This window comes from Moschus berezovskii, chromosome 15 (assembly GCF_049115385.1).
Source record: "Moschus berezovskii isolate FMDL1 chromosome 15, NW_MosBer_1.0, whole genome shotgun sequence".
Taxonomy (NCBI): domain Eukaryota; kingdom Metazoa; phylum Chordata; class Mammalia; order Artiodactyla; family Moschidae; genus Moschus; species Moschus berezovskii.
In genome coordinates this window covers 22,539,040-22,563,121 of record NC_142474.1, presented here as the reverse complement: position 1 = coordinate 22,563,121, position 24,082 = coordinate 22,539,040, and the positions used below count along the sequence as shown (strand labels likewise).

The 24,082-nt window shown below is 42.4% G+C and overlaps 1 protein-coding gene across 14 annotated transcripts in view; it reads left to right on the top strand.

Moving 5' to 3' along the window:
• KIF3B (kinesin family member 3B) overlaps positions 1-24,082 on the top strand; it is a 57,111-nt gene that overhangs the window by 7,822 nt on the left and 25,207 nt on the right. For 13 of the 14 annotated variants that reach the window (XR_016039129.1, XR_016039128.1, XM_055435367.2 and 10 more), the window contains 4 exons: positions 15,440-16,897; positions 20,208-20,309; positions 20,522-20,644; positions 20,751-20,869. Coding sequence is in view for 12 of the 14 variants with exons in the window: in XM_055435367.2 (XP_055291342.1) it covers positions 15,506-16,897; positions 20,208-20,309; positions 20,522-20,644; positions 20,751-20,869 (1,736 nt within the window). In the remaining 2 variants the exon portion in view is untranslated. Of the gene's footprint in view, positions 1-1,662; positions 1,918-3,295; positions 3,473-15,439; positions 16,898-20,207; positions 20,310-20,521; positions 20,645-20,750; positions 20,870-24,082 lie in introns of those variants that run through there. The other variant, XM_088843862.1, reaches the window with a different exon arrangement.

The window sequence follows — 24,082 nt, the reverse complement described above, 5'->3', positions numbered from 1 at the left end:
AAAATTAAAACAGTATTTTGGTTGAAGTGGATTTTCTTTGCTGCTCACAAGCTTTCTCTAGTTGCGGAGAGTGGAGGCTCCACTCTAGTTGCAGTGCTCGGGCTCCTCATCGTGGTGGCGTCTCTTGTTGCAGAGCACAGGCTCTAGGCAACGGGCTTCCATAGTTGCTGCATGTCACATGGAATCTTCCCGGACCAGGGATCGAACCCATGTCCTCTGCATTGGCAGGCGGATTCTCATCCACTGTACCACCAGGGAAGTCCAAGTTTTTTTTTTTTTTTTATGAGGATCATCTTTTAAAGTTTTTATTGAACTTGTTACAGTATTGTTTCTGAATTTTATGTTTTGGTTGTTTGACCTTGAGGCATGTGGGAACTTAGTTCCCTGACCAGGGATTGAACCCGTACCCCGTGCAGTGGAAGGCAGTCTTAACCACTGGACCACCAGGTCAGTCCCCTCGTGATTTCTTTAAACTGGATCCTTTCCTTGTTAAAAAATATATATATAATTATAAAGGCAGCCTCCTAAATGATGTTTTTAACAAGATAGTGTCTAAACAAAGTTGAAAAGGCAAACATTAATAGTTTAGTGGGGAGGGATTACCTTTGAAAAGGGTATTCTGATTCAGTTTCAGCTTACTGGTCCACTTGCAGATGTCTTTTCAGAGATAGTTGCTCTCAAAGTGTATTTCCAGTTTTGCATTTGGAGATGTTCATTTAACGTTTCATAACCATTTTTCCATATTTTCATGTTTAGTAATTATGAACTAGTAAACTTTCCCTAGTGGTGGGCACTGATGTTGTTTCTGGCTTTTAATAATCACATATAGTGCTATGGTGAGCATCTTTGCTTCTCTGTTAACCTCATAAGAGAACAATTCTAAATAAATTAGTTTAGGGAAAGTTAGAACTTTATGAAGTTCAAAAGGAAAACTGTACCTTTTCCTTCTTAAAATTTGATTCAGTTCAGTTCAGTTCAGTCGCTCAGTCGTGTCCGACTCTTAGCGACCCCATGAACCACAGCACGCCAGGCCTCCCTGTCCATCACCAACTCCCGGAGTTCACTCAAACTCATGTCCATTGAGTCGGTGATGCCATCCAGCCACCTCATTCTCTGTCGTCCCCGTCTCCTCCTACCCCCAATCGCTCCCAGCATCAGAGTCTTTTCCAGTGAGTCAACTCTTCGCATGAGGTGGCCAAAGTATTGGAGTTTCAGCTTTAGCATCAGTCCTTCCAATGAACACCCAGGATTGATCTCCTCTAGAATGGACTGGTTGGATCTCCTTGCAGTCCAAGGGACTCTCAAGAGTCTTCTCCAGCACCACAGTTCAAAAGCATCAATTCTTCGGCGATCAGCTTTCTTCACAGTCCAACTCTCACATCCATACATGACCACGGGAAAAACCATAGCCTTGACTCGACGGACCTTGGTTGGCAAAGTAATGTCTTTGCTTTTTAATATGCTATCTAGGCTGATCATAACTTTCCTTCCAAGGAGTAAGCATCTTTTAATTTCATGGCTGCAATCAGCATCTGCAGTGATTTTGGAGCCCAAAAAAATAAAGTCTGACACGGTTTCCACTGTAGGACCCTCTAAAAATATCTTAAAAAAAAAAAAGCTTCGTAAGATATAATTCACATACCATAAGGTATCTTTTAGTAACTTTTGTCAGCCTTTGCTGTCTCCTTATTCTGTTTTTCTTCCTTCTTTTATTTAATTATTTGACTGCACCAGGTCTTAGTTGCAGTACACAGAATCTTCAATCTTCGTTGTAGCATGCAGAATTTTTCGTTGTGGCATGTGGGATCTAGTTTCCTGACCAGAGATTGAACCTGGGCCCCCTGCATTGAGAGCGTGGAGTCTTAGCCACTGGACGACAGTGACGTCCCTGTTTTTCTTTTTGATACAGAATTCCTTGTGAGTAGGACTCAAAACATGAGACTTTAACATTTAAACCCTTCATTCTCTGAACAGACTATTGGCTGGTGACATTAACCGGAAATACCGTATGTACGTTGTTTTGTGCAGTGGATGAGCTGTGAGAGCAAGCATGTCTTTATGGAATCAGGCAGTGAAGCATGATATTTTTGATGGACTTTTGGAGAGGAACTTTTAAAATATAGCCAATTCATTATATTAGGAGAAGGCAATGGCAAGCCACTCCAGTACTCTTGCCTAGAAAATCCCATGGATGGAGGAGCCTGGTAGGCTGCAGTCCGTGGGGTCCCTAAGGGTCAGACACGACTGAGTGACTTCACTTTCACTTTTCACTTTCACACATTGGAGAAGGAAATGGCAACCCACTCCAGTGTTCTTGCCTGGAGAATCCCAGGGACGGGGGAGCCTGGTGGGCTTCCGTCTAAGGGGTCACACAGAGTCGGACACGACTGAAGTGACTTAGCAGCAGCAGCAGCAGTAGCATATGTAGGCAGCTTCTTTAACCAGAATCACCAGAGATGTTGATAATGGGACTCTGATTTTGAGAATTTAGATGGGATTAGATTCTAGGGGTTAAACCAGGTGGGACGGGGGAAGATTTTAGGTGACACTCCAATACAATATCCTAAATTCTGTTGAGTGACACTGTGAGAGTTATTCCTTCTGAAACTCTTTTGGCTCTTCTGACTATGTCAAGAAGGGTATTTGGTTCCAGTCTTTCTTAACATGTGCTAAGTTCCCTTCCTAACCAAGGGAGATCAGTCCTGGGGCCTTAGGTAAGCTACAGTTATTTAGTTTGAATTTAGTAACACTGTTGTGTGTCCTTATGTTTATTTTCAGTTACCTTCCATTTACAACAAGTGATACTGGTTTTCCATTAATAGTAGTGATAGAAAGTTTCTTATAAAAAGAAACGTGTGTTAAAAGTAGGTTTAATGCAAAACTTTAACTCAGTACAGGTAGTGTATGGATATGGCAAAAACTGTGAAGTCAGATGACTGACATTTAGGACATGCTAGTGTGGAAAAAAGGCCATGAACTTTGGATCCACGTCGCCCTGGTTTCTGCTTACTTTGCTGCTGATTATCTCAGTTTGCCATGTTGCTTCTTTCTCCAGTCTCCAAGGTTTTTTACTGCCATAAATTGGGTCAGGGCAGAGGCACCTCCTGTGGGCCATGCTTGTCCTTCACTGATCCTCACACAACCCCAAGGAGCCGGGCATTCGTGATAGTCCCATTTTGCAGAGGAGGAAATAGGCTCAGAGGGGTGAGGGAACTTGCATGGAGTTCCAGAGCTGGGAATGGTTGGACTGGGTTTCAATCCCTGGTGTGTCTGAACCTCTTTTTTGTTATTCCAGGCCACCTCCCTCCTTCAAATACAGAATTTGTTGTGGCTCTCTGCCTGGCTGCCTGGCAGTCTGATTAAAGGGACAAGTCATGTGTACACTCATCATCACTACAACATTATTGACAATAGCCAAGAGGTGCAAGTAGCCTGCATGTTCATGGCCATATCAATGGATAAAGAAAATATGGTATATACTACAATGGGATGTTATTTAACTTTATAAAAGACAGAGATCTTGTCACATGCTACAATACGGATGAACCATGAGGTTGAATGGTGGTTTCCAGGGGCTGGGGAGACAGGGAGGTGGGGAGTTGCTGTTTGACAGGAATAGAGTTTCAGTTTGGCAAGATGAAAAAGTTCTAGAGATCTGTTGCACAATCCTGTGAATATCAGTACTGAACTGTACACTTAAAACTGGTTGCGAGGGTATGTTTTATAATATGTGGGGGTTTTTTTGTGTGTGTGTTTTTGTTCGCCACAGTTAAAATTTCCTTAAAAGTTAAAAAAAAAAAAGCGCCATTGGTCAGAGGCAATCTGTTTTTTTTTTCCATTTTGGAAACTCTCAAGCATACATAAAAATAGAATAGTATAATGAATCATGAACCCATTACCCAGCTCCAGCAGTTAGCAGCACATGGCAGTTCTGGTTCACCTGTGACCTTTTATCCACCCCACCGACCTCACCCTTGATTATTTTGGTCCCAGAGAGCATGTCACTTTTATCTGAAAATGCTTTTGTGTGTATCTCTTAAGAGTAAGAACATTCTTTTAAAAAAAACCGTTTTTACAACTAAAAAATAACAATAGTTCCTTAAAATCATCTGATGTTCAGGGTTCGAAGTTTCTTAATGGTCTCATATATTTTTAATAATCAGCTTGTTCAAATCAAGATCCAGAAAAGGGTCCTGTTCAAGGGCCAAATGTTGTATTTGGTTGATTAAGTTTCTGACATCACAGTATAAATTTAAGCAGAGAGACTGTTTCATTTCTTTGCTGGATCAGTACATGGAACAAGAAGTTACTGGCCGGCAGGCTCTTCCAGCTTCATAGCTTAGTGGTAGTTCAGAGCATTAGCCCTGAATGTCGGGGTCATGTGGACGTTAGCCCTGAATGTCAGGGTCGTGTGGGTGCCCTGTGGGTGGGAGGATAAATGGTGTAGCCAGGGGAGTGGGTAAGACCGTGCCCTTTGTCAGAAGGACATGCATAGCCTTTAAACCTCTAGCAGTAGCTTCTACTAAGAACCCCCACATATAGTTAAAGGTATATTCATTTGTGGTGTATGCTCAGTCATGTCTGACTCTTTGCAACGCTATGGACTGTAGCCCACCAGGCTCCTCTGTCCATGGAATTTTCCAGGCAAGAATACTGGAGTATTCTTTTCCTCCTTCAGGGAATCTTCTAGACCCAGGGATCACACCCTCATCTCTTGCATCCCTTCATTGGCAGGCAGGTTCTTTACCACTGAGCCACCTGGGAAGCCCAGTGTTCAGGACATTCACTGCAGCATTGTTTGCACTGACCAAAAACTTTTGCAAAGACCAAAAACTGTTGGAGTTTCCCTCAGTGGGGGACTAATCAAATACATTATCAGGCAACTGCACTGTGGTATCTAAGCAGCTACTTAAAACGTGGGGACAGGGGTGAGGGTTGGAGGAATGGGAGGTTTCTCCAAGATCTATAAAGTAAGATAGAGAATGATGATATATACTTACTTACACCTCAATTTTAAAAGTGGGGAAGCAAGGTTTATATTAGTTAAGATATATTAATCATGAATATATCATATATTAATGTTTGCGTATGCTTCAAGTGTCTCCCCAGGAGTAGGAGGAAGGTTTCTTTGTTCGCTGTGTGTACAGCTTGAACTGTTTTAATCTCCTGATACACATGCATACGCATGTATATATGTGTAGTAAGTTTCGAGTTTTTCAACAAGACAAACCTGGTTTTGAATCCTTGCTGTACCATTTAACTGCTGTGACCTGGAGCCAATAAATTTCTCTGAGCCTCCCATCCTTGTTTTTAAAGTAAGGTTAATACCTATTCCTCAAAAGGTGATTTTGAGGATTAGAAGAGGTATATACTTTAAGCGCTTATTGAGTCGTAACTGTTGAATACAAGGAAGCCCCAGACCCACATTGATTCTGAGTTAGTGTCCCCTAGACTTGAATATATTTTTTATGAATATACTTTATGAATGTTTCGGTTTCTTTGCCTCTTTTCCCCACTAGGTAAGTGCTTTCTTTGTTTGCCTGTTGGGGTCATCAAATGGCGGAGCTTATGGTGGCAATTTGAATTCAGGGCAGGCATTTATGTGTTCATGTTTCTTGTCTGTGACCTTTCTAGGTTTCTTTCCAGATAAGTAGTCTGTCATCTTAAGACACGTAAGCTGAAACCAAGGTACTAGACCTTTTTCCCCCAAAGAAAAAATATTTTTATTGCCATCTCCCTGCTTGATTGTAAGAAACAAAATACATATACTTATCACAAAGGCCAAAGAATGCAAAAACAGTAATTTGCAAGCTCACCCCCAGAGATCAATATTATTTGCCTTTCTTGAGGGTTTATTATGCATCTTGGACTAGACTGAGCATTTAACATTTATTAGCTTACTTAATCCTTATAACAGTTCTCTGTGGTAGGTGTTGTTACTAATTCCATTTTATAGAAGAAACTATGACAATGTAACTTTCTCAAGATTTTATAGCTAAGTGGCAGAGCAGAATTTCAAATCCTGACCTGCTGAATATTCAAGTTCATGCCTGAATAGTGTGTCTTGTCTTTGCACAGTTTCCTTCACATCTGTCTCTGCACTTGTGCATGTACACTTGTAGACATAAATTGCATCATAGTAACTGTCCTGTTTGGTGGCCTGCTTTTTTTCTCCCAACAAGATGTCATGAGCATCTTCCCTTGCGTAAGTACCTAGAGGTTTATTACCATTCTTAATGATTGCATAATTTCCCATTGTAGAGAGATGTCATCTAACCAGTTCCTTCTCAATGAGTGTTTCAGTGGTCAGAGATGCGGCTGAGATAAACATAAAGCTGTATGTACATCTTGCACATGTATTCAGTTATTCACTGATGGCCTTAAAATAGTAGCAAGAAATGGAGTTGCTGTTTCAAGGGAGTATTACATTTCAAGTATTGCATTTCAAAGTTTATATATATATATAAATTAAATAAGCAGGGTGACAATATACATCCTTGACGTACTCCTTTTCCTGTTTGGAACCAGTCTGTTGTTCCATGTCCAGTTCTAACTGTTGCTTCCTGACCTGCATACAGGTTTCTCAAGAGGCAGGTCAGGTGGTCTGGGATTCCCATCTCTTTCAGAATGTTCCACAGTTTATTGTGATCCACACAGTCAAAGGCTTTGGCATAGTCAATGAAGCAGAAATAGATGTTTTTCTGGAACTCTCTTGCTTTCTCCATGATCCAGCGGATGTTGGCAATTTGATCTCTGGTGCCTTTGCCTTTTCTAAAACCTGCTTGAACATCTGGGAGTTCACGGTTTACATATTGCTGAAGCCTGGCTTGGAGAATTTTGAGCATGACTTTACTAGTGTGTGAGATGAGTGCAATTGTGTGGTATTTTGAGCATTCTTTGGCATTGCCTTTCTTTGGGATTGGAATGAAGACTGACCTTTTCCAGTCCTGTGGCCACTGCTGAGTTTTCCAAATTTGCAGTCATATTGAGTGCAGCACTTTCACAGCACTTTCATCATCTTTCAAGATTTGAAATAGCTCAATTGGAATTCCATCAGCTCCGCTAGCTTTGTTTGTAGTGATGCTCTCTAACTTATATGCAGAGTACATCATGAGGAACACTGGGCTGGAAGAAGCACAAGCTGGAATCAAGACTGCTGGGAGAAATATCAATAACCTCAGATATGCAGATGATACCACCCTTATGGCAGAAAGTGAAGAGGAACTAAAAAGCCTCTTGAAGAAAGTGAAAGAGGACAGTGAAAAGGTTGGCTTGAAGCTCAACATTCAGAAAACAAAGATCATGGCATCTGGTCCCATCACTTCATGGGAAATAGATGGGGAAACAGTGGAAGCGGTGTCAGACTTTATTTTTTTGGGCTCCAAAATCACTGCAGATGCTGACTGCAGCCAGGAAATTAAAAGACACTTACCCCTTGGAAGGAACGTTATGACCAACCTAGATAAAGCAGAGACATTACTTTGCCAACCAAGGTCCGTCTAGTCAAGGCTATGGTTTTTCCTGTGGTCATGTATGGATGTGAGAGTTGGACTGTGAAGAAAGCTGATTGCTGAAGAATTGATGCTTTTGAACTGTGGTGTTGGAGAAGACTCTTGAGAGTCCCTTGTACTGCAAGGAGATCCAACCAGTCCATTCTAAAGGAGATCAGTCCTGGGTGTTCGTTGGAAGGACTGATGCTAAAGCTGAAACTGCAGTACTTTGGCCACCTCATGCGATGAGTTGACTCACTGGAAAAGACTCTGATGCTGGGAGGGATTGAGGGTGGGAGGAGACGGGGACGACAGAGAATGAGATGGCTGGATGGCATCATCGACTCGATAGACATGAATTTGAGTGAACTCCGGGAGTTGGTGATGGACAGGGAGGCCTGGCGTGCTGTGATTCATGGGGTCACAAAGAGTCGGACACGACTGAGCGACTGAACTGATATATACATATATATATATATATATATATATATATTTAGCTGTACTGTGTGACATGCAGGATCGTAGTTCCCCAACCAGGTTTTGAATCCATGCCTCCTGCAGTGGATGTGTGGGATCATAACCAATGGACTGTCATGGAAATCCCTTCAGTTTTTTGGTATTGATTGTTCAAATGCTGTTAAATAATTTGTGTCGGTTTGAAATGCTGTGGCTCTTATATGTACTGTAAGAGATAGTTTGAAAGTGTTTAGACAGAGCACTCAACTGTTTGACTTACAAAAAAATATTCCCTTATGTTTATAAACAGTGCCTGTAATAACAGAATATATATTATTAGTCTGTTATTTTGATGTCTTTGTTCTGAATGCCTTTTATGGCTGAGGCTTCTCAACATGTAACACTGACATTAGAACGTTAAAGAATCCATGGCTGTAGACCTCATAGAAGCTCTTTTATGGTGCTTCCCCATGAAGTGGGAACAAGTAGCTTTACTCCTAGGGCCCTTGTTCATCAGTTAAAACATTCTATTACATTATATTCATGGTGGTCAGTGAAAGTGGAAAGATGAAAGGAAAACGAGTTTTAAAATCTGGATATAGTTTAGTTAATTTCACAAAAATTTTCCATCTTTTTTCCTCCCCTAATTTGATTTTAAGACTGGGTAATATATTTACATGATTCAAGAGGTATAAAAGGATATACACTGTAAAGCCTCCCTTTGGCTCTTGGCCTTCAGCTACCCAGCTCTTTTCCCTATAGGCAACCAGTGTTGTTATCCAGCTCTTGTGTATTCCTCCAGATATATTTCATGTACATAGAACTATTCTCTCAACACAGATCCCATGTCCTTTCAAAATTTCTCCAGGCAGGGATGTTATTTTTTCAATTGGAGATGAATAATCTTGTTTTGAAGATTGTGTAATTCCCATTTTGATCACTGGCCATCATGGGAACCAGAGACCCAGAGCTGAGCTTGCTCTCTTGATGTTGATTCAGGGATTGGCAAACAAGGAGTCCTGATCCTTCAGAACATTTAGCAGCAGTTGTGAAAGAGAGTCGTGTTGATGGTGATGAGGTGGATACAGAGTAGAAACAGCTGCTTCCCCTGAGAGAAAGCTGCACAGGGACTTGGTTTGGGCTGGTTAATAGGGAGTCACTTTTATCTTCTTGTCTGAGCGTTGCAGTGCTTTTCTGTTGGCCTCTGTGATCTATGGCTTGGGCTGCCTTTCAGACACTCTGAGTCCTTGAACTCCAGGCCAGGCTGTTGGCAGGTGTTTACCTGATCTGATCTTAGAGGACACTGTGTCAGAATGCATTCATTAAACGTATATTATATGCACTGTGTACCCACAGGGTACCCCTCCTTGCAGGGCTGTTCCTAGTGAATTGCCAGACCTTTATTTTTTTCCCATTTAAAGATACCACATGCTTTTAGAGAAAATTTGGAAAATATAGAAAGGTTGAGGGAGCAGGAAAAATCTCCTTATATGCAGTCCCGTCTCACAGAGTGAACCAGTACCGCTGTTTTGATGTGTGTCTTATTTTTATACAATTGTGATTGCTCATAATTAATTCTGTAAACTGGCTTTTCATTTACGCTAAGCATATTCCATGTCATTACAGAGCCTTGGTAAGTGTCATTTAAAAAGGTGGACTAGCATGACGAGGGCTTGCCAGGTGTCACAGTGGTAAAGAATCCACCTACCATTGCAGGAGACACAGGAAATACAAAGGACACAGGTTTGATTCCTGCGTCAGGAAGGCGCCCTGAAGTAGGAAATGGCAACCTGCTCCAGTATTCTTGCCTGGAAAACTCCATGGACAGAGGAGCCTGGCGCGCTACAGTCCACTGGGTCGCAAAGAGTCAGACACAACTGAGCGTGCATAGTAAATTTGGTCATAGACAGAGTTGCCTACAGGAGCCAGGCAGGAAGTGTAAATGATCAAAGCATGCTGGGTGTGAGACAGTAGGAAGTGTGGGTTGGGGAGGATTAGGGGGCTGGGCCCATCATTGGGTGGCTGAGCTGTCGTTCAGCTTCCATTGCTGGCACTTGGGGCCTGGGCCAGAGTCCATCAGGATTTTCCCATTCTTCCAGAGAAGCAGGAAACCTGTCAGTTTTAATGTGAAATTGCTATTGGTTTTTTGTTTGTTTTAGTTTTATTTTGTTTTTTTCAGAAATCTTAAACATTCAGAGAGTAATATAGGAAGCAGAATTGACAGTTGTTAATGTTTTCTCTTATTTGTTTCAAGCCTCATAACCTGTTTCTATTTGTTTTTAAGAGAAATGATAAAGTATTACAGATAAAATTAAAAAATTCTTTACATTTCTTGTTCCATTCTCTATATTTCACTCTGTCCAGTTTTAGCAGGCACTATCATAAATTATTGTATATCCTTCTATTCCATTTTTGGGGATACTTACATATACATAAATGCAAATCCATGAACACCATATGTTTTCTAATTTTTTAGTCATAATTGTCATTCTGCAGCTTGCTTTTTCATTCAACCTGTTTGTTTTCTTTCTTTTTTTAAAAAAAAATATTTGGCTGTGCCAGGTCTTAGTTGGCTTGTGAGATCTTTATAGTTATAACGTGTGGGATCTAGTTTCCTGACTAGGGGTCAAACCTGGGCCCCCAGTGTTGGGAGCACAGAGTTTTAGTTACTGGACCACGAGGAAAGTCTCAACCTGTTTATTTATTAATGTAAATATATGTAACTAATTCAGAGTTGACAGGCTTTTTCTATGAAAGATCAGGATTTTAGGTTTTGTGGGCCACACTGCCTCTGCTACAGCTACTCAGCTCTGCTATTTTATAGCTAATGCAGCCATAGATAATATGTAAGCAAAGGGGTATGGCTGTGTTCCAATAAAACTTTATTTACAAACACTGGCTGTGGGCTGGATTTGGCCTGTAGGCTGTCATTTGCTGACTCCTGCTCCAATTTATTCCTTTTAAATACTGAATAGTATAATATCTGTGGCATGAATATACGATCTTTTATTTTTCACTTCCTCTATAAATGGATGATTAGGTTGTTTCCAGTTTTCTACTATTTTAGCAATGCTGCAGGAAGCATCCTTTTCTGTGTTTCCTTGTGTATATGTGCAAAGGTTTTTCACCAGGGCATATACAGATATAGAGGTAGAATTGCTGGGCGGTTTGTTTTGTTTTGTTTTTCAGACAGCGGTTGGGCCAAATAAAAATGGCTTCAGGTAGAATGTGACCAGTTTGTGACCTCTGTTCTAGAATCTCTATAGGAAGCCAATGGTTACTGATAATCCAAATCCACACCTAGTTCTAGAACTTGTTGTGGACTCCTTGACAGCACAGGTGAGAGTGGGTGAATCCAAACATGAAAGATTCTGGAAGAGAGTGGTTGCCCTGAGGAGTGTGCAGCTGATTTCCTCAGTGGACAAAAGAGATGAAGTTGGACAAAGACTCAATTTTTCACATGTGGTAGCCATTCTAACGGTGGTCGTTAACAATGGGATAACAGGTTCAGGCAGAAGAGGTGTTTGGGATAAAGATGCTGAGCTGCTGACCTGTGGTTTCTCCTTTCCTGGCAATGCTGTGAGTTCCTTTAAAGATTTATCACTGTAATTAGACAGACCAGAAGAAGGAGGAGGAAGGTAATAAAGACTATCAGGGCATCCTTCCAAGAAAACCCTCTCCTTTGAGGAGGAACCACAGCAAGATTTTAAGCTCTGGTGGCAGGAAATTAAATTAGTCCATCTTCCTGAAGTAATATGTCAGTAGTACATGACTAGTTCAGCCTAGCTCAGTGAGTTCAGAAAAGAAATGATGGTCTGTGTTCCAAGTCAAGGAGATTTAATTAAGTGGACTCAGACTTTGGGAATTCCTTCTTTTTAAAAGCTTTTTAAGGTTACTGTGGGTCATTATCATTCCTTTGTTTTTATTGTTTTGGAGAACTCAAAAATATACAGGGCTGTAACAGAAGCAGCTGAACATCAAGATCTGCATGAAAGCCTGCTGCAGGCTTTTTAGTTTTATTAGAGAGGCTTGGGGTCACATTGTTTTCATAGGTAAAACCTCTCCCCAGGTATGAAATGCAGAAGAATCGGTCCTCTCCAGTGACCTGTTCCCCATCCACCTCTTCTGTTTCTTATTCCTGGGAGTCTCAGGTCTTGTCTAACCATCCCATGTGCTACAGCAGAGGCCTCCCCAAAGGAGGCTCTGGAGCCTGGGGTTCGGGCTTGGCACCTAGAGAGCTTTTAGGCCTCTGTTGAAGTGGAGGGAGAGACAGGCAAGAGATCAGCCATGGCTGTAGCTTGGGGGCCATTCCCCTGGAAAAGAAGAGGAGACGCAGTAACCTGGCCATTCTGATATCTGATTCGAAGCATCTGATGAAATTCTAGTAGCTTCTAGAAGGTGATGAATGAAAGGCTGCCATTTACATAGTTTTCTTTAAATGACTTGATATTTACTTTTAATTGGACATTCCCTGGAGAAGGAAATGGCAGCCCACTGCAGTATTCTTGCCTGGAGAATCCCATGGACAAAAGAGCATGGCAGGCCACCGTCCATGGGGTCGCAAGAGTCGGGCACAACTTAGCACCACAAACCACCACAGTTGAACATTGATTAGGTATTTGGATCTCAATTTGAACTGATTTTTTTTTAAGGATGATGACTACAAATTGAACAAGAGAAAATATTAGTCTAGTGATATTTAATGCATAAAATTAGGCTTCCCTGATGGCTCATCAATAAGGAATACACCTGCAGTGTTGGAGACTGCCTGCAATGCTGGAGACACGAGTTCAATACCTGGGTCAGGAGGATCACCAGAAGAAGGAAATGGCAACCCACTCCAGTTTTCTTGCCTGGAAAATCTCATGGACAGAAGAGCCTGGTGGGCTACTATCCATGGGGTCACCAGAGTCAGACATGACTTAATGACTAAACCACCACCATCACCACCAGTAATCTTCAGAATGCCCCTCTGACAAGGGTTTTGGATGCAATTGTTTTAGCTTTTTTTTTTTTTTTTTTTTACTATGCTGTGGCTCGTGAGCAAAAGTTCCCCCACCAAGGACTGAACCTGTACTCCCTGCAGTGGAAGTGCTAAGTCTTAACCTCTGGACTGCCAGGGAAGTCCCTATATTAGTTAATTTTAATCTGACTTTATTTTAGTTCACAAAGTATTTCCACCTTTATAAGTAACTGTTAGTCTGACAATCATCCAAAATGAAGGAGAATTATCCCTGTTTTACAGATCTTACAAAAACACTGATGCAGGGAGGCTAAGAGGTCTTGTGGTTCTTCATTCTTAGAGAACATTATTTTATTACATGTAGCAATTAGAAGAATTATGAAAACTAGCTTCTCATGTTTCCATGTGCTTGCTTACCGACAGAACAGTTTTTTTATGAAAGATCAATGAAGGAACATAACAAATCCGTATTTATTAATTGGCAGCATACATTCCTAGAGTGACTCATCACAGCTTCACATTTTTCTGCCTTTTGTTGGCAAGGAATAGGTCAGTCTCACAGCTCAATGAGTGCTGTAATTCATGTTCTAAGTATCTATCAAAATTACAAATTCATATATCCTGTGATCCAGATAGATTTTTTTTTCTCATACATGAAAGGATGTGGTCCTAGGTTTTTCATAGTAAAATATCAGAAACAGCTTAAGTGCTAGGGTAGTGGTTAAATAAATTACAGTGCCTCTATATAGAGGGATGTTTTACAGTTGTCATAAAGAACAGGGCAGCTCTGCATTTACTGAGGGGAACAAACTCCAAGACAGGTTGTTAAGTAAAAAAAAGCAAGCTGTAGGACACTGCGTATTGTGTATTACATACTATGCTTGTGTAAAAAAGGAGAGGATAAGTGTGCATTAATACATATGAGCTTTCTATGCATAAACTTATTCAGGAAGATTAAAAAATCTAATAATCCTTGCCTTGTAAGCAAGGAAGTGGTTGGCTGGAGAACAGGTAAGGGAGAGGGACCTGTCAGCAAAGGACCTTTTGAATCAAGAATCATGTGAATTACCTGTTTGTTTTTCATTTTTAAAATGTATAGATTTTAAAATAAGTTTTGTTTTGAAAATAATTTTATTTGTCTGTTCACTTCTTTTTGGCTGTGATGGGTCTTTGTTGCTGTGAGGGCCTTCTCCACTTGCTGCGAGCGCAGGCTTTTCATGATGGTGGCGTCTCTTGTTGCGGAGCACAGGCTCTAGGCACATGGACTTCGGTAGTTGCAGCGCACAGGGCTCAGCAGTTGCGGCTCGCAGGCCCTAGAGCATGGGCTCAGTAGTTGTGGCATACGGGCTTTGTTGCTCTGTGGCATGTGGAATCTTCCCAGACCAGAGATCAAACCCATGTCCCCTGCATTGGCAGGCAGATTCTTATCCATTGTGCCGCCAAGGAAGTCAGAATTATTTGTTTTTTTTAAAACCCTTGGTTTGAGGTTTTGGGGAGTTTAATGTCATCATATGCATCTCTTTGCTCTAATTTGCTTGCTCCCTACCCCTTCCCAATGAACCCATTTCATCATCCTGTCTTCTGCTCCATGAGTTTTTAGCACCAAATGAAGTTCTTTTTTGTTTTTGCTTAAAAATTTCTTAACATCTGGTTTCTTATTTGCATTCAAATTTTTAAAAATTTATTGACTGGATAAGTGCTTTCTATGTAATGCATTACCCCACATCCTTGTTTATTTGAACACATTTTGCACAAGCCATAGTTGATTTTAGAATGGAAAAGTATTATCAGTACAAGATAGGAAATTCAAACAGTACTAATGAGTGTATAATGAAAAGTGTCTTTTTTCTTTCTCGAGACCTCTGAGTGTCCTCTGGGCCCGTAGTTCCCCTCCCGAGGTTGCCACGGTTACCACTTTTACATGTATGCTTCTAATGTTGTAGCATGCATATGTAAGCTGTGCTGTAGACACTGTTCCTCATCCAGGTTTTTTTCACTTAACAGCATATCTTAGTTTAGGATTATGTATAGGTTAGCACATTCTTTTTAGCAACTGCACAGGATTCCACTGTATATATTAAATTTATTTCATCAGCCCTCTCTTTATGGGAATTGGGGTTGTCCACAATCTATTGCTACCACAGATGATGCCACAACAGATATCCTTCCATCTATAGGATAAATTCTTAGAAATACAACTGCTAGATAAAGGGGCTTTGCATTTTAAATTTAGATAGATAGTTCCAAATGGCTCTGTGCAGAGGTTATGGTAGTTCCATAGCATATAAGGTTACTTGGGCTTTTATAAATCTTCCAGCCACCTCAACCTGTAGTATAGGATAAAATATACATTGAAGAGTGGACACGCTAGTTAACACTGTTGATGGAATAGTGTTTTTATTTGTCCCTCTGTAGTAGTTATTAAGTATGGCTGTCAGAAGTTTGGCTAGATGGAGGTGACCTGGGTGTATAATCAGCCCCCAGTGACAACTGAACTGTCTGTGCTTACTTTTCTTTTCCCTTCCCCTAGGACCCTAGCATCCTGAGATATTTTTGGATTCATAGCCCTTAAGAGTGGACCTGGTCAGAGGTCATCATGTCAAAGCTGAAAAGCTCAGAATCAGTCCGGGTGGTGGTTCGCTGTCGGCCCATGAATGGCAAGGAAAAGGCTGCTTCATACGACAAGGTGGTGGATGTGGACGTGAAGCTAGGGCAGGTGTCTGTCAAGAACCCCAAGGGAGTGGCCCATGAAATGCCCAAGACCTTCACTTTTGATGCCGTCTACGACTGGAACGCCAAACAGTTTGAACTCTATGATGAGACCTTCCGACCGCTGGTGGACTCCGTCCTTCAGGGTTTCAATGGGACAATTTTTGCCTATGGACAGACTGGGACTGGGAAAACCTACACGATGGAAGGAGTCCGGGGTGACCCTGAGAAAAGAGGGGTCATCCCTAACTCGTTTGATCACATCTTCACCCATATCTCTCGATCCCAGAATCAACAGTACTTGGTCAGGGCTTCTTACTTGGAGATCTACCAGGAGGAGATCCGAGACCTGCTCTCCAAGGATCAGACCAAAAGACTCGAGCTCAAGGAGAGGCCTGACACCGGGGTGTACGTGAAAGACCTGTCTTCCTTCGTTACCAAGAGCGTGAAGGAAATAGAGCATGTGATGAACGTGGGGAACCAGAACCGTTCTGTTGGGGCCACCAACATGAATGAACACAGTTCCCGTTCACATGCAATTTTTGTCATCACCATCGAATGCAGTGAGGTGGGCCTCGACGGTGAAAACCACATCCGGGTAGGGAAACTGAACCTTGTAGATCTTGCTGGCAGTGAACGGCAGGCCAAGACTGGTGCGCAAGGGGAAAGATTGAAGGAAGCAACCAAGATCAACCTGTCCCTTTCGGCCTTGGGTAATGTCATTTCTGCCCTGGTGGATGGAAAAAGCACTCATATTCCATATCGGGACTCCAAGCTTACCAGGCTCCTCCAGGATTCTCTTGGTGGCAATGCTAAAACTGTGATGGTGGCCAACGTGGGGCCCGCCTCTTACAATGTAGAAGAGACCCTAACCACTCTAAGATATGCCAACCGTGCCAAAAACATTAAGAACAAGCCAAGGGTCAACGAGGACCCTAAGGATGCCCTTCTTCGAGAATTCCAGGAAGAGATTGCTCGGCTCAAGGCCCAGTTAGAGAAGCGGTCCGTTGGCAGAAGGAAGAGGCGAGAAAAACGGAGAGGTGTTGGGGGTGGGGAAGAGGAGGAGGAGGAGGGAGAAGATGGGGAGGAGGAAGGGGATGACAAGGATGATTATTGGCGGGAACAGCAAGAGAAACTGGAGATCGAGAAGCGGGCCATTGTTGAGGACCACAGCTTGGTTGCAGAGGAAAAGAAGAGGCTGCTGAAGGAGAAGGAGAAAAAGATGGAGGATCTGCGGCGGGAGAAGGATGCTGCTGAGGTGCTCGGGGCCAAAATCAAGGTACTGTACCCTGCCTTAGGCCCGTTCTTTTTTCTTTCTAATTTTTTTGTTTTATCAAAAAATGATATGAGGAATGATGTTGATATTCAGTGCCCAAGGGCTTCCCTAGGAACTCAACTGGTAAAGAGTCCGCCTGCAATATAGGAGACCCCAGTTTGATTCCTGGATCAGGAAGATACCCTGGAGAAGGGATAGGCTACCCACTCCAGTATTCTTGGGTTTACCTGGTGGCTCAGACAGTAAAGAATCCACATGCAGTGCAGGAGACCTGGGTTCAATCCCTGGGTTGGGAAGATCCCCTGGAGGAGGGCATGGCAACCCATTCCAGTATTCTTGCCTAGAGAATCTTTGACAGTAATATCCATGTACCCCCTTCCATCCCCCACTATAAGAAACAGAATAGCATCTGTATCTTTACAGCTCTTTGTGCCCCTACCTCCCCAGAGGTAACTGTTACCTTGGATTTGGTGTTTATTCTTTACTTTTCTTTATAGTTTACCCAAATGTGTATATATGTTTATATGTATATCTCTACATGAGAGATCATTTTGTGCATGCTCAGTCACTTCAGTCATGTCCGACTGTGTTATCCTATGGACTGTAGCCTGCCCGGCTCCTCTGTCCATGGGATTCTCCAGGCAAGAATACTGGAGTGGGTTGCTGTGCCTTCCTCCAGGGGGTCTTCCTGACCCAGGGATTGAACCTGCGTCTCCTGAATTGCAGGCAGATTCTTTACCCACTAAGCCACCTGGGAAACCCCCAAAGATCTTTTTAGTTTCACATAATTTTTAACTTTTGTAGCAGTTGAATCCTACTGCTGTGATCTACTTTTATTTGCTAATGTTATGTTAATGAAATTTATCCATTTTGATGCCTGGAACTGTGATTCATTCTTACTGCTCTGAGATTTCCATGGCATTCCCTTCTCCTAATAGTGTGGGTTGTTTTAGTTTTCTTGCCCTGAATTCCTTGGACTTATGTGAGTGAGAGTTTCTTGCTTGACACCATCAGGTCTTAGGGTGTATATAGCTTCAGCTTCACCAGACAGCAACACATAGCTTTCTCACGTGGTCATGTGTGTTGATGCTTCTGCTGGGGGTGGGGTGTGAGTCGTGGTTGTTCCCCATCCTTACCAACACTTGTGATTAGCGGGCTCGAATTTTTGTCTGTCTGGTAGATAAACAATGGTGTCTGCTTGTGGTTTTCATCTGCAGGGTGCCTGATTAAACAAGATGACCCCCTGGGTGCTCCCTTTTGGAGTCCATGCTCCCTTGTGTGCCAGTGGCTGAGTAGAATTCTAGAGTGTGGAGGTGCCTGTGTGTTGTCTCTTCTTTCTGGCACCAGTTCCCTCGGGTGCCTGGACTCTGGGCCGCCAAAGGGCTTTCCTGGCAGAGGCGAGCACAGCACGGGCTGTGGAAAACCGAGGATGACCACTGCTTGACAACATGCCAGAATTCCTTTGAAGCATTGGGTTGTGTCTTGTGTTTATGCAGACTTTGATTTCTACTCTAAAACGTGCCTATGTTTATTAATTTTTTAAAAAATGACAAAGTGATCTCTTTCCTGCCTCCCCTTCCCCCACCATGTGAAGCTGTACTTTATATAGTAGCCCTCTCACAGAGCCGGAGGAGTCCTGTTTGACTTCAGAGGTAGGGATCCTTTGTAGGACTCTCAAGACCTGGTGTGAAAATGGAGTCACATGCAGCACAGTTAGGAAGTAGTTGTGTTCTGGGGAGGGGCTTACTGTGGGGTCCTGCCACTTGAGCCTTCCCGACTCCTGCACTGTGTAACTGGGTATGCTTGTGTTTGATCTGCATGTGGTATTTTTAAAGATCACAGCTTTTATTGAAGCCCAGGATCACCTAGACTCTAAGCAACCCGGGATAGTTGGGCAACTCTCGAAGCCGAGTGTGGCCAGACTCAGCATCACCTCAAGGTCCCTGGACCTCTTACATGTTTTATTTATGGGAGAATGACATGACATCTGTCTCTCTCAGTCCCTGGATGATATACAGTCACAGGACAAAAGAATTTTAGAGCTGGAAGGCAGTGTGTTGGGGGTGGTGATTACTAATCAGTCCAGTATTTTCGTTTTGAAAGAAAAGGAACGTCTCAGGGGCTGAAACATGACAGCAGGGGTAGAATTTCTTTAAGGTTGCGGAGTTTTTGGAGTCCATGCTTCTCAGGTGCAAATCATTCCCCTGGCTTCAGCCCTCATCTAAATGCTGAAGGTTTTCAATCTGTATGGTTAGCCCAGAGCTGTCTCCTAACATCCCAGCTGATAGCCTCTGCCTGCTGGGTATTTCCACGGAGATGCCCAGGGCCACGCAGAGCCTGCTTCGGCCTGCCTTTCCTCAGTCTAGCCAGGCTCCTAGGAGTTATCGTTGCCAGCTGCCACTCGCTCTCCCTCGGTCTCCGAACCCTGCCTCTCTCGGACCCATCCACTTTGCTCTGCCAGCCTCTCCTGCTCCAGCTCAGGCCTGAAACCTTAAAACAGCCTCCGGTCTGCTCTCACTCCACCCAGCCTGCCCTTTTCCAGTCATTCCTCCTGTTGCAGGGGAGTTTTGTTTCTAAAACACAGATCTGGTTATATATCCTAATGCTCAAAGGACACGACAGTGGTTCCTGCAGTTCTCAGGGTCCAGCTGAGTCTCCCTTAACAAGGCTTGGAGGTTTCTGAACCACCCCCTGATTGCTTTGACAACTTCATGTGTCACCACTCTACCCTACCCTCTGAAAACAATTGTTCTTAGCTGTTTCCTAATTTTACTTTAGCACTCTTGTAGCTGTCCGTTGAGACAGGAAGCTTTTTCCCTGCCTGCCTTTGGGAAGAGCCTGAATTCCCTCCTTCCCGTGTTCCTCTCCCTGTATTACTCTGTCTTTTCCTCATGATAAGATCTGACTCCATCTGATAAGAACCTGCTTACTTGTGGCCCTCCGTGGACTCTCAGCTTTTGACTCATATTCGTAGTGGCATCCTCAGTTCCTAGCATGTAGGAGGTGCTTAATAGGTTCTAACTCGGGTCAATACTTCATACAAACCAAAAATTTTCTTTAAAAAAATAAAGCTGAGATTCACATATGTCCAAGGAAGCTGTGTCTTCAGTATTTCCATTATAAAGCCCTAGTGAAGCCACCAAAGCGCCACCCGAGTGATGGGAAAGGCCCAGCTGAGCACAGTATATTTTCCCCAGGAATTTACCCGCTGTGGCTCGGTCCGGAACTCTTTGTCTTCCACAGGCTTCCCTGTGAGGAGCTATGTTCTGAGCGAGACCACTCACAACATGGATTCTGCTCTTTTCTCACAAAGGCCATGGAGAGTAAGCTGCTCGTTGGAGGAAAAAATATAGTAGATCATACAAATGAACAGCAGAAAATCCTGGAGCAGAAACGGCAAGAAATTGCAGAACAGGTAACTTGTCATTCCTTTTGGGAGAGAATGGAGTGGGGTGGGGTGCGTTAATGCTACAGAGCAAATATCTTTTCTATTAGACTCTTCAAAGGTGATGGAAAGGACATGTGTCAGCCCCTTCCTGGTGGGAGACTGATCTAGAGCACCCAGCCCCATATTCTTGAATAGACGTTGTCTGTAGGCACACTGATCAATTTTGTGACATTGCTCAGAAACGTCGAGAAAGAGAAATCCAGCAGCAGATGGAAAGCCGAGATGAGGAGACCTTGGAACTGAAGGAGACGTACAGCTCATTGCAGCAAGAGGTGGACATCAAGACCAAGAAACTCAAAAAGGTAAGAAAGGAATGAGGCAGGCAGAGGCTCCTTGAGGTGTGGGGCAGAGAGTGAACTCTGTTATCTAGAGGGCCGCCCGGTTCAGCGCCTCTCCTGTTGTTTCTAGCTCTTCTCTAAGCTTCAGGCAGTCAAGGCAGAGATCCATGACCTCCAAGAAGAGCACATTAAAGAGCGACAGGAGCTGGAGCAGACCCAGAATGAGCTCACCAGGGAGCTGAAACTCAAGTAAGTCCTGGGCCTTCTGGGGCACCCCAGCCACTTGCTGCATTGTTGTTTAAATAAGAAACCCCTCAGAAGACAGGGCCCCTGCCTACTTCTCTCCATCTCTTGCCACCTTGTCTGTCTTCTGTTTATTCCTAAGAAACTTATTTTCTGTCTCTGCATCCCATCTGTTAACTGAATATCTTCACCAGATGATCTCCAAGTTCCTCCCACTCTGCCTTCCTACAGCCACTGCCTGTTGATGAAAGGGAATCTTTTATTAATTAGAATTTTCTGAATGGTATAAGGAATACCCAAATATCCATTGCCCAGCGGTGGTGGTAGTTTAATCTCTAAGTCATGTCTGACTCTTGTGATCCCATGGACTATAGCCTACCAGCCTCCTCTGTCCGTGGAATTTCCCAGTCAGGAAGGTAGGAATACTGGAGTGGGTTGCCATTTCTTTCTCCAGGGGATCTTCCTGACCCAGGGATCGAACCCAAGTCTCCTGCATTGCAGGCGGATTCTTTACGCTGAGCTACCAGGAAAGCCCAAGATGCCATGATAAACAGTCTTTTGTCCTCTATCTTTCATAGTTTGCTTGCTTTTGGTTTTTTTGTGTTTTTTTAGGGGGGTGGGCTGCACCATGGAGCATGCAGAATCTCATTTCTCCCACCAGGGATTGAACCCATGCCCCCTTCAGTGAAAGCACAGATCTTAACCGTCATAAAAATATCTTAAAGCAAATCTTACATCATGTTACCTCATTCCTACATACTTACATATGTACCACAGTGTTGTTTTTTGTTTTTTTTTTTAAGAAAATCTTTATTGAGCTATAGTTCACATGCCATACAATTCACTTATTTAAAGTATTCAAGATACAAGTCAATTTTTTTTTTTGGCTGCACAGCTTGGGGAATCTGTTCCCTCACCGAGGATTGAACCTGGGCCACAGCAGTGAAAGCCCGGAATCCTAGCCATTAGGTGACCAGGGAACTCCCCTGCAAGTCATTTAAATATGTATATATATGTTTACTTGGCTGTAGAGTCAACACTACAGTCTAATTTTAGAACATTTGCGTGTGCCCTCACCCAAAGAAAACGTGTACTGATTGTCAGTCACTCCTTATTATCTCCTCCCCTAGCCTTGTAAATAACTGATCTACTTTCTGACTCTGTAAATTAACCTATTCTGGACCTTTCATATACATGGAATTATATAGTATGTGGTCTTTTGTGACTGGTGTCTTTCAGTTAACATGTTTTCAGGAGTTATCCATGTTGCAGCATGTTAGCACTTCATTTTTTAGAGCTGAACCATCTTATATGAATATTCCACATGTTATTTATCCATTCATCAGTTGATGGACATTTGGGTTGTTTCTGCTTTTCAGCTATAGTTAATAATGCTGCTGTGAACATTTGTGTCCAAGTTTAATTGTGGACTTAACATTTTTAGTTCTCTTAGGTTATCCAAGAGTCTTACGGATTTAGGTCTTACATTTAGTCTGTGATCCATTTTGAGTTAATTTCTTATATCGTCTGAAGTATGGCTCCAAATGCATTCTTTTGCATGTGGATATTCAGTTGTCCTAGCACCTTTTGTTGAAAATCAGTTGACCATAATTGTAAAGGTTTATTTCTGTACCCTCAGTACTATTTTGTTGAACTATATGTCTGTCATTATGCCAGTACCACACTGTCTTATTTACTGTAGCTTTGTAGTAAGTTTTGAAATGAGAAAATGTGAGTGCTCCAGTATTTTGTTCTTTTTCAAGATTCTTTTGGCTATTCAGGGTTTCGTGCATTTCCATATAAACTTTAAGATCAGCTTCTCAATTTCTGCAAAAAAAAACAGTTGAGATTTTGATTGGAATTGTGTTGACTCTGTAGATCAATTTGGAGAGTATTGTTATCTTAACAGTATTAAATATGCTGATCCATGAACATGGGATATCTTTCCATTTATTTAAATCTTCTTTAATTTCTGTCATAAATGTTTGTATTTTTCATTGCATAGTCTTTGCACTTTTTTTGTTAAATTTATACCTAAGTATTTTATTTTTTTGATGCTGTCATATAAGGAATTGTTTTAATTTTATTTTCAGAATGTTTATTCTGAAGCTACTGTGTCAGAATTAAAATTGATTTTTGTGGATGTAAGGATATATTTTCACCTGACAAAATTAACATTGCTTCTTAGTATTCTCTCATACCCTACCCATATTTGGATTTTCTTGGTTTATTTGTATTAAGATCTACATAAGGACTATATATTGCATTTAGTTATTATGTCTGTTGCTGCTGTTGCTAAGTCACTTCAGTCGTGTCCAACTCTGTGCGACCCCATAGATGACAGCCCACCAGGCTCCTCCGTCCCTGGGATTCTCAAGAACACTGGGGTGGGTTGCCATTTTAATCTGGAGCCACCCCTTTCCTTTTTAGAAACTTTTTTTCATAGTTGTCTTTTTGAAAAGGCTGGGGCAGTTAGCCTAGAGAAATATACCACATTCTGGATTTGTCAGTCTGCTGCTTCTTCATGGTGTCATTTAGCTTGTGTCTCTATCTTCTTTACTTTGCTTTAACTGAAGGTGGACTCTGAAGGACTGGTTCTTTACCTTGATTACACACATAAATCCTCGGAGGAGTTTTTAAAAATAGTGACACTCGGGTCCTACCCAAGAGATTCTGATTTCACTCGTCTAGGTAGTGGTCCTTAAACTTTCAGCAGGTACCAGTTCATCTGAAGGGCTTGTTAAATGTGGATCCAGAGAATCTGATTCAGCATATCTGGGGTGGGGCCTGAGCATTTGCATTCACAAGTACCAGCTGTTGTGTCTGCTGGTTTGTGAGCACACTTTGAGAATCACTGATCTCTCGTGAGGTCTAAGATATTGTAAGTGATGTTGATGTGCAGCCTGGCTTGAGAACCATTGAGCTAATGGTTTCAGCCAACAGTGATCTTTGTGTAACTCCATTATTTCATTAGGGATTTTGCAAATTAAAATTTTTTTTTTAATATCAGTTCTTCCCCTTCATTTGCTCAGAGTTTTCTTTAAAGAGGAACTTTTCATTGAGAAGGAAATGGCAGTCCACTCCAGTATTCTTGCCTGGGAGATCCTGTGGACAGAGGAGCCTGGTGGGCTACAGTCCATGGGGTCGCAAAGAGTCAGACATAACTTAGCAACTAAACACAACTGCAGCCACAAAGACCCAGTGCAGCCAAAAATAAAT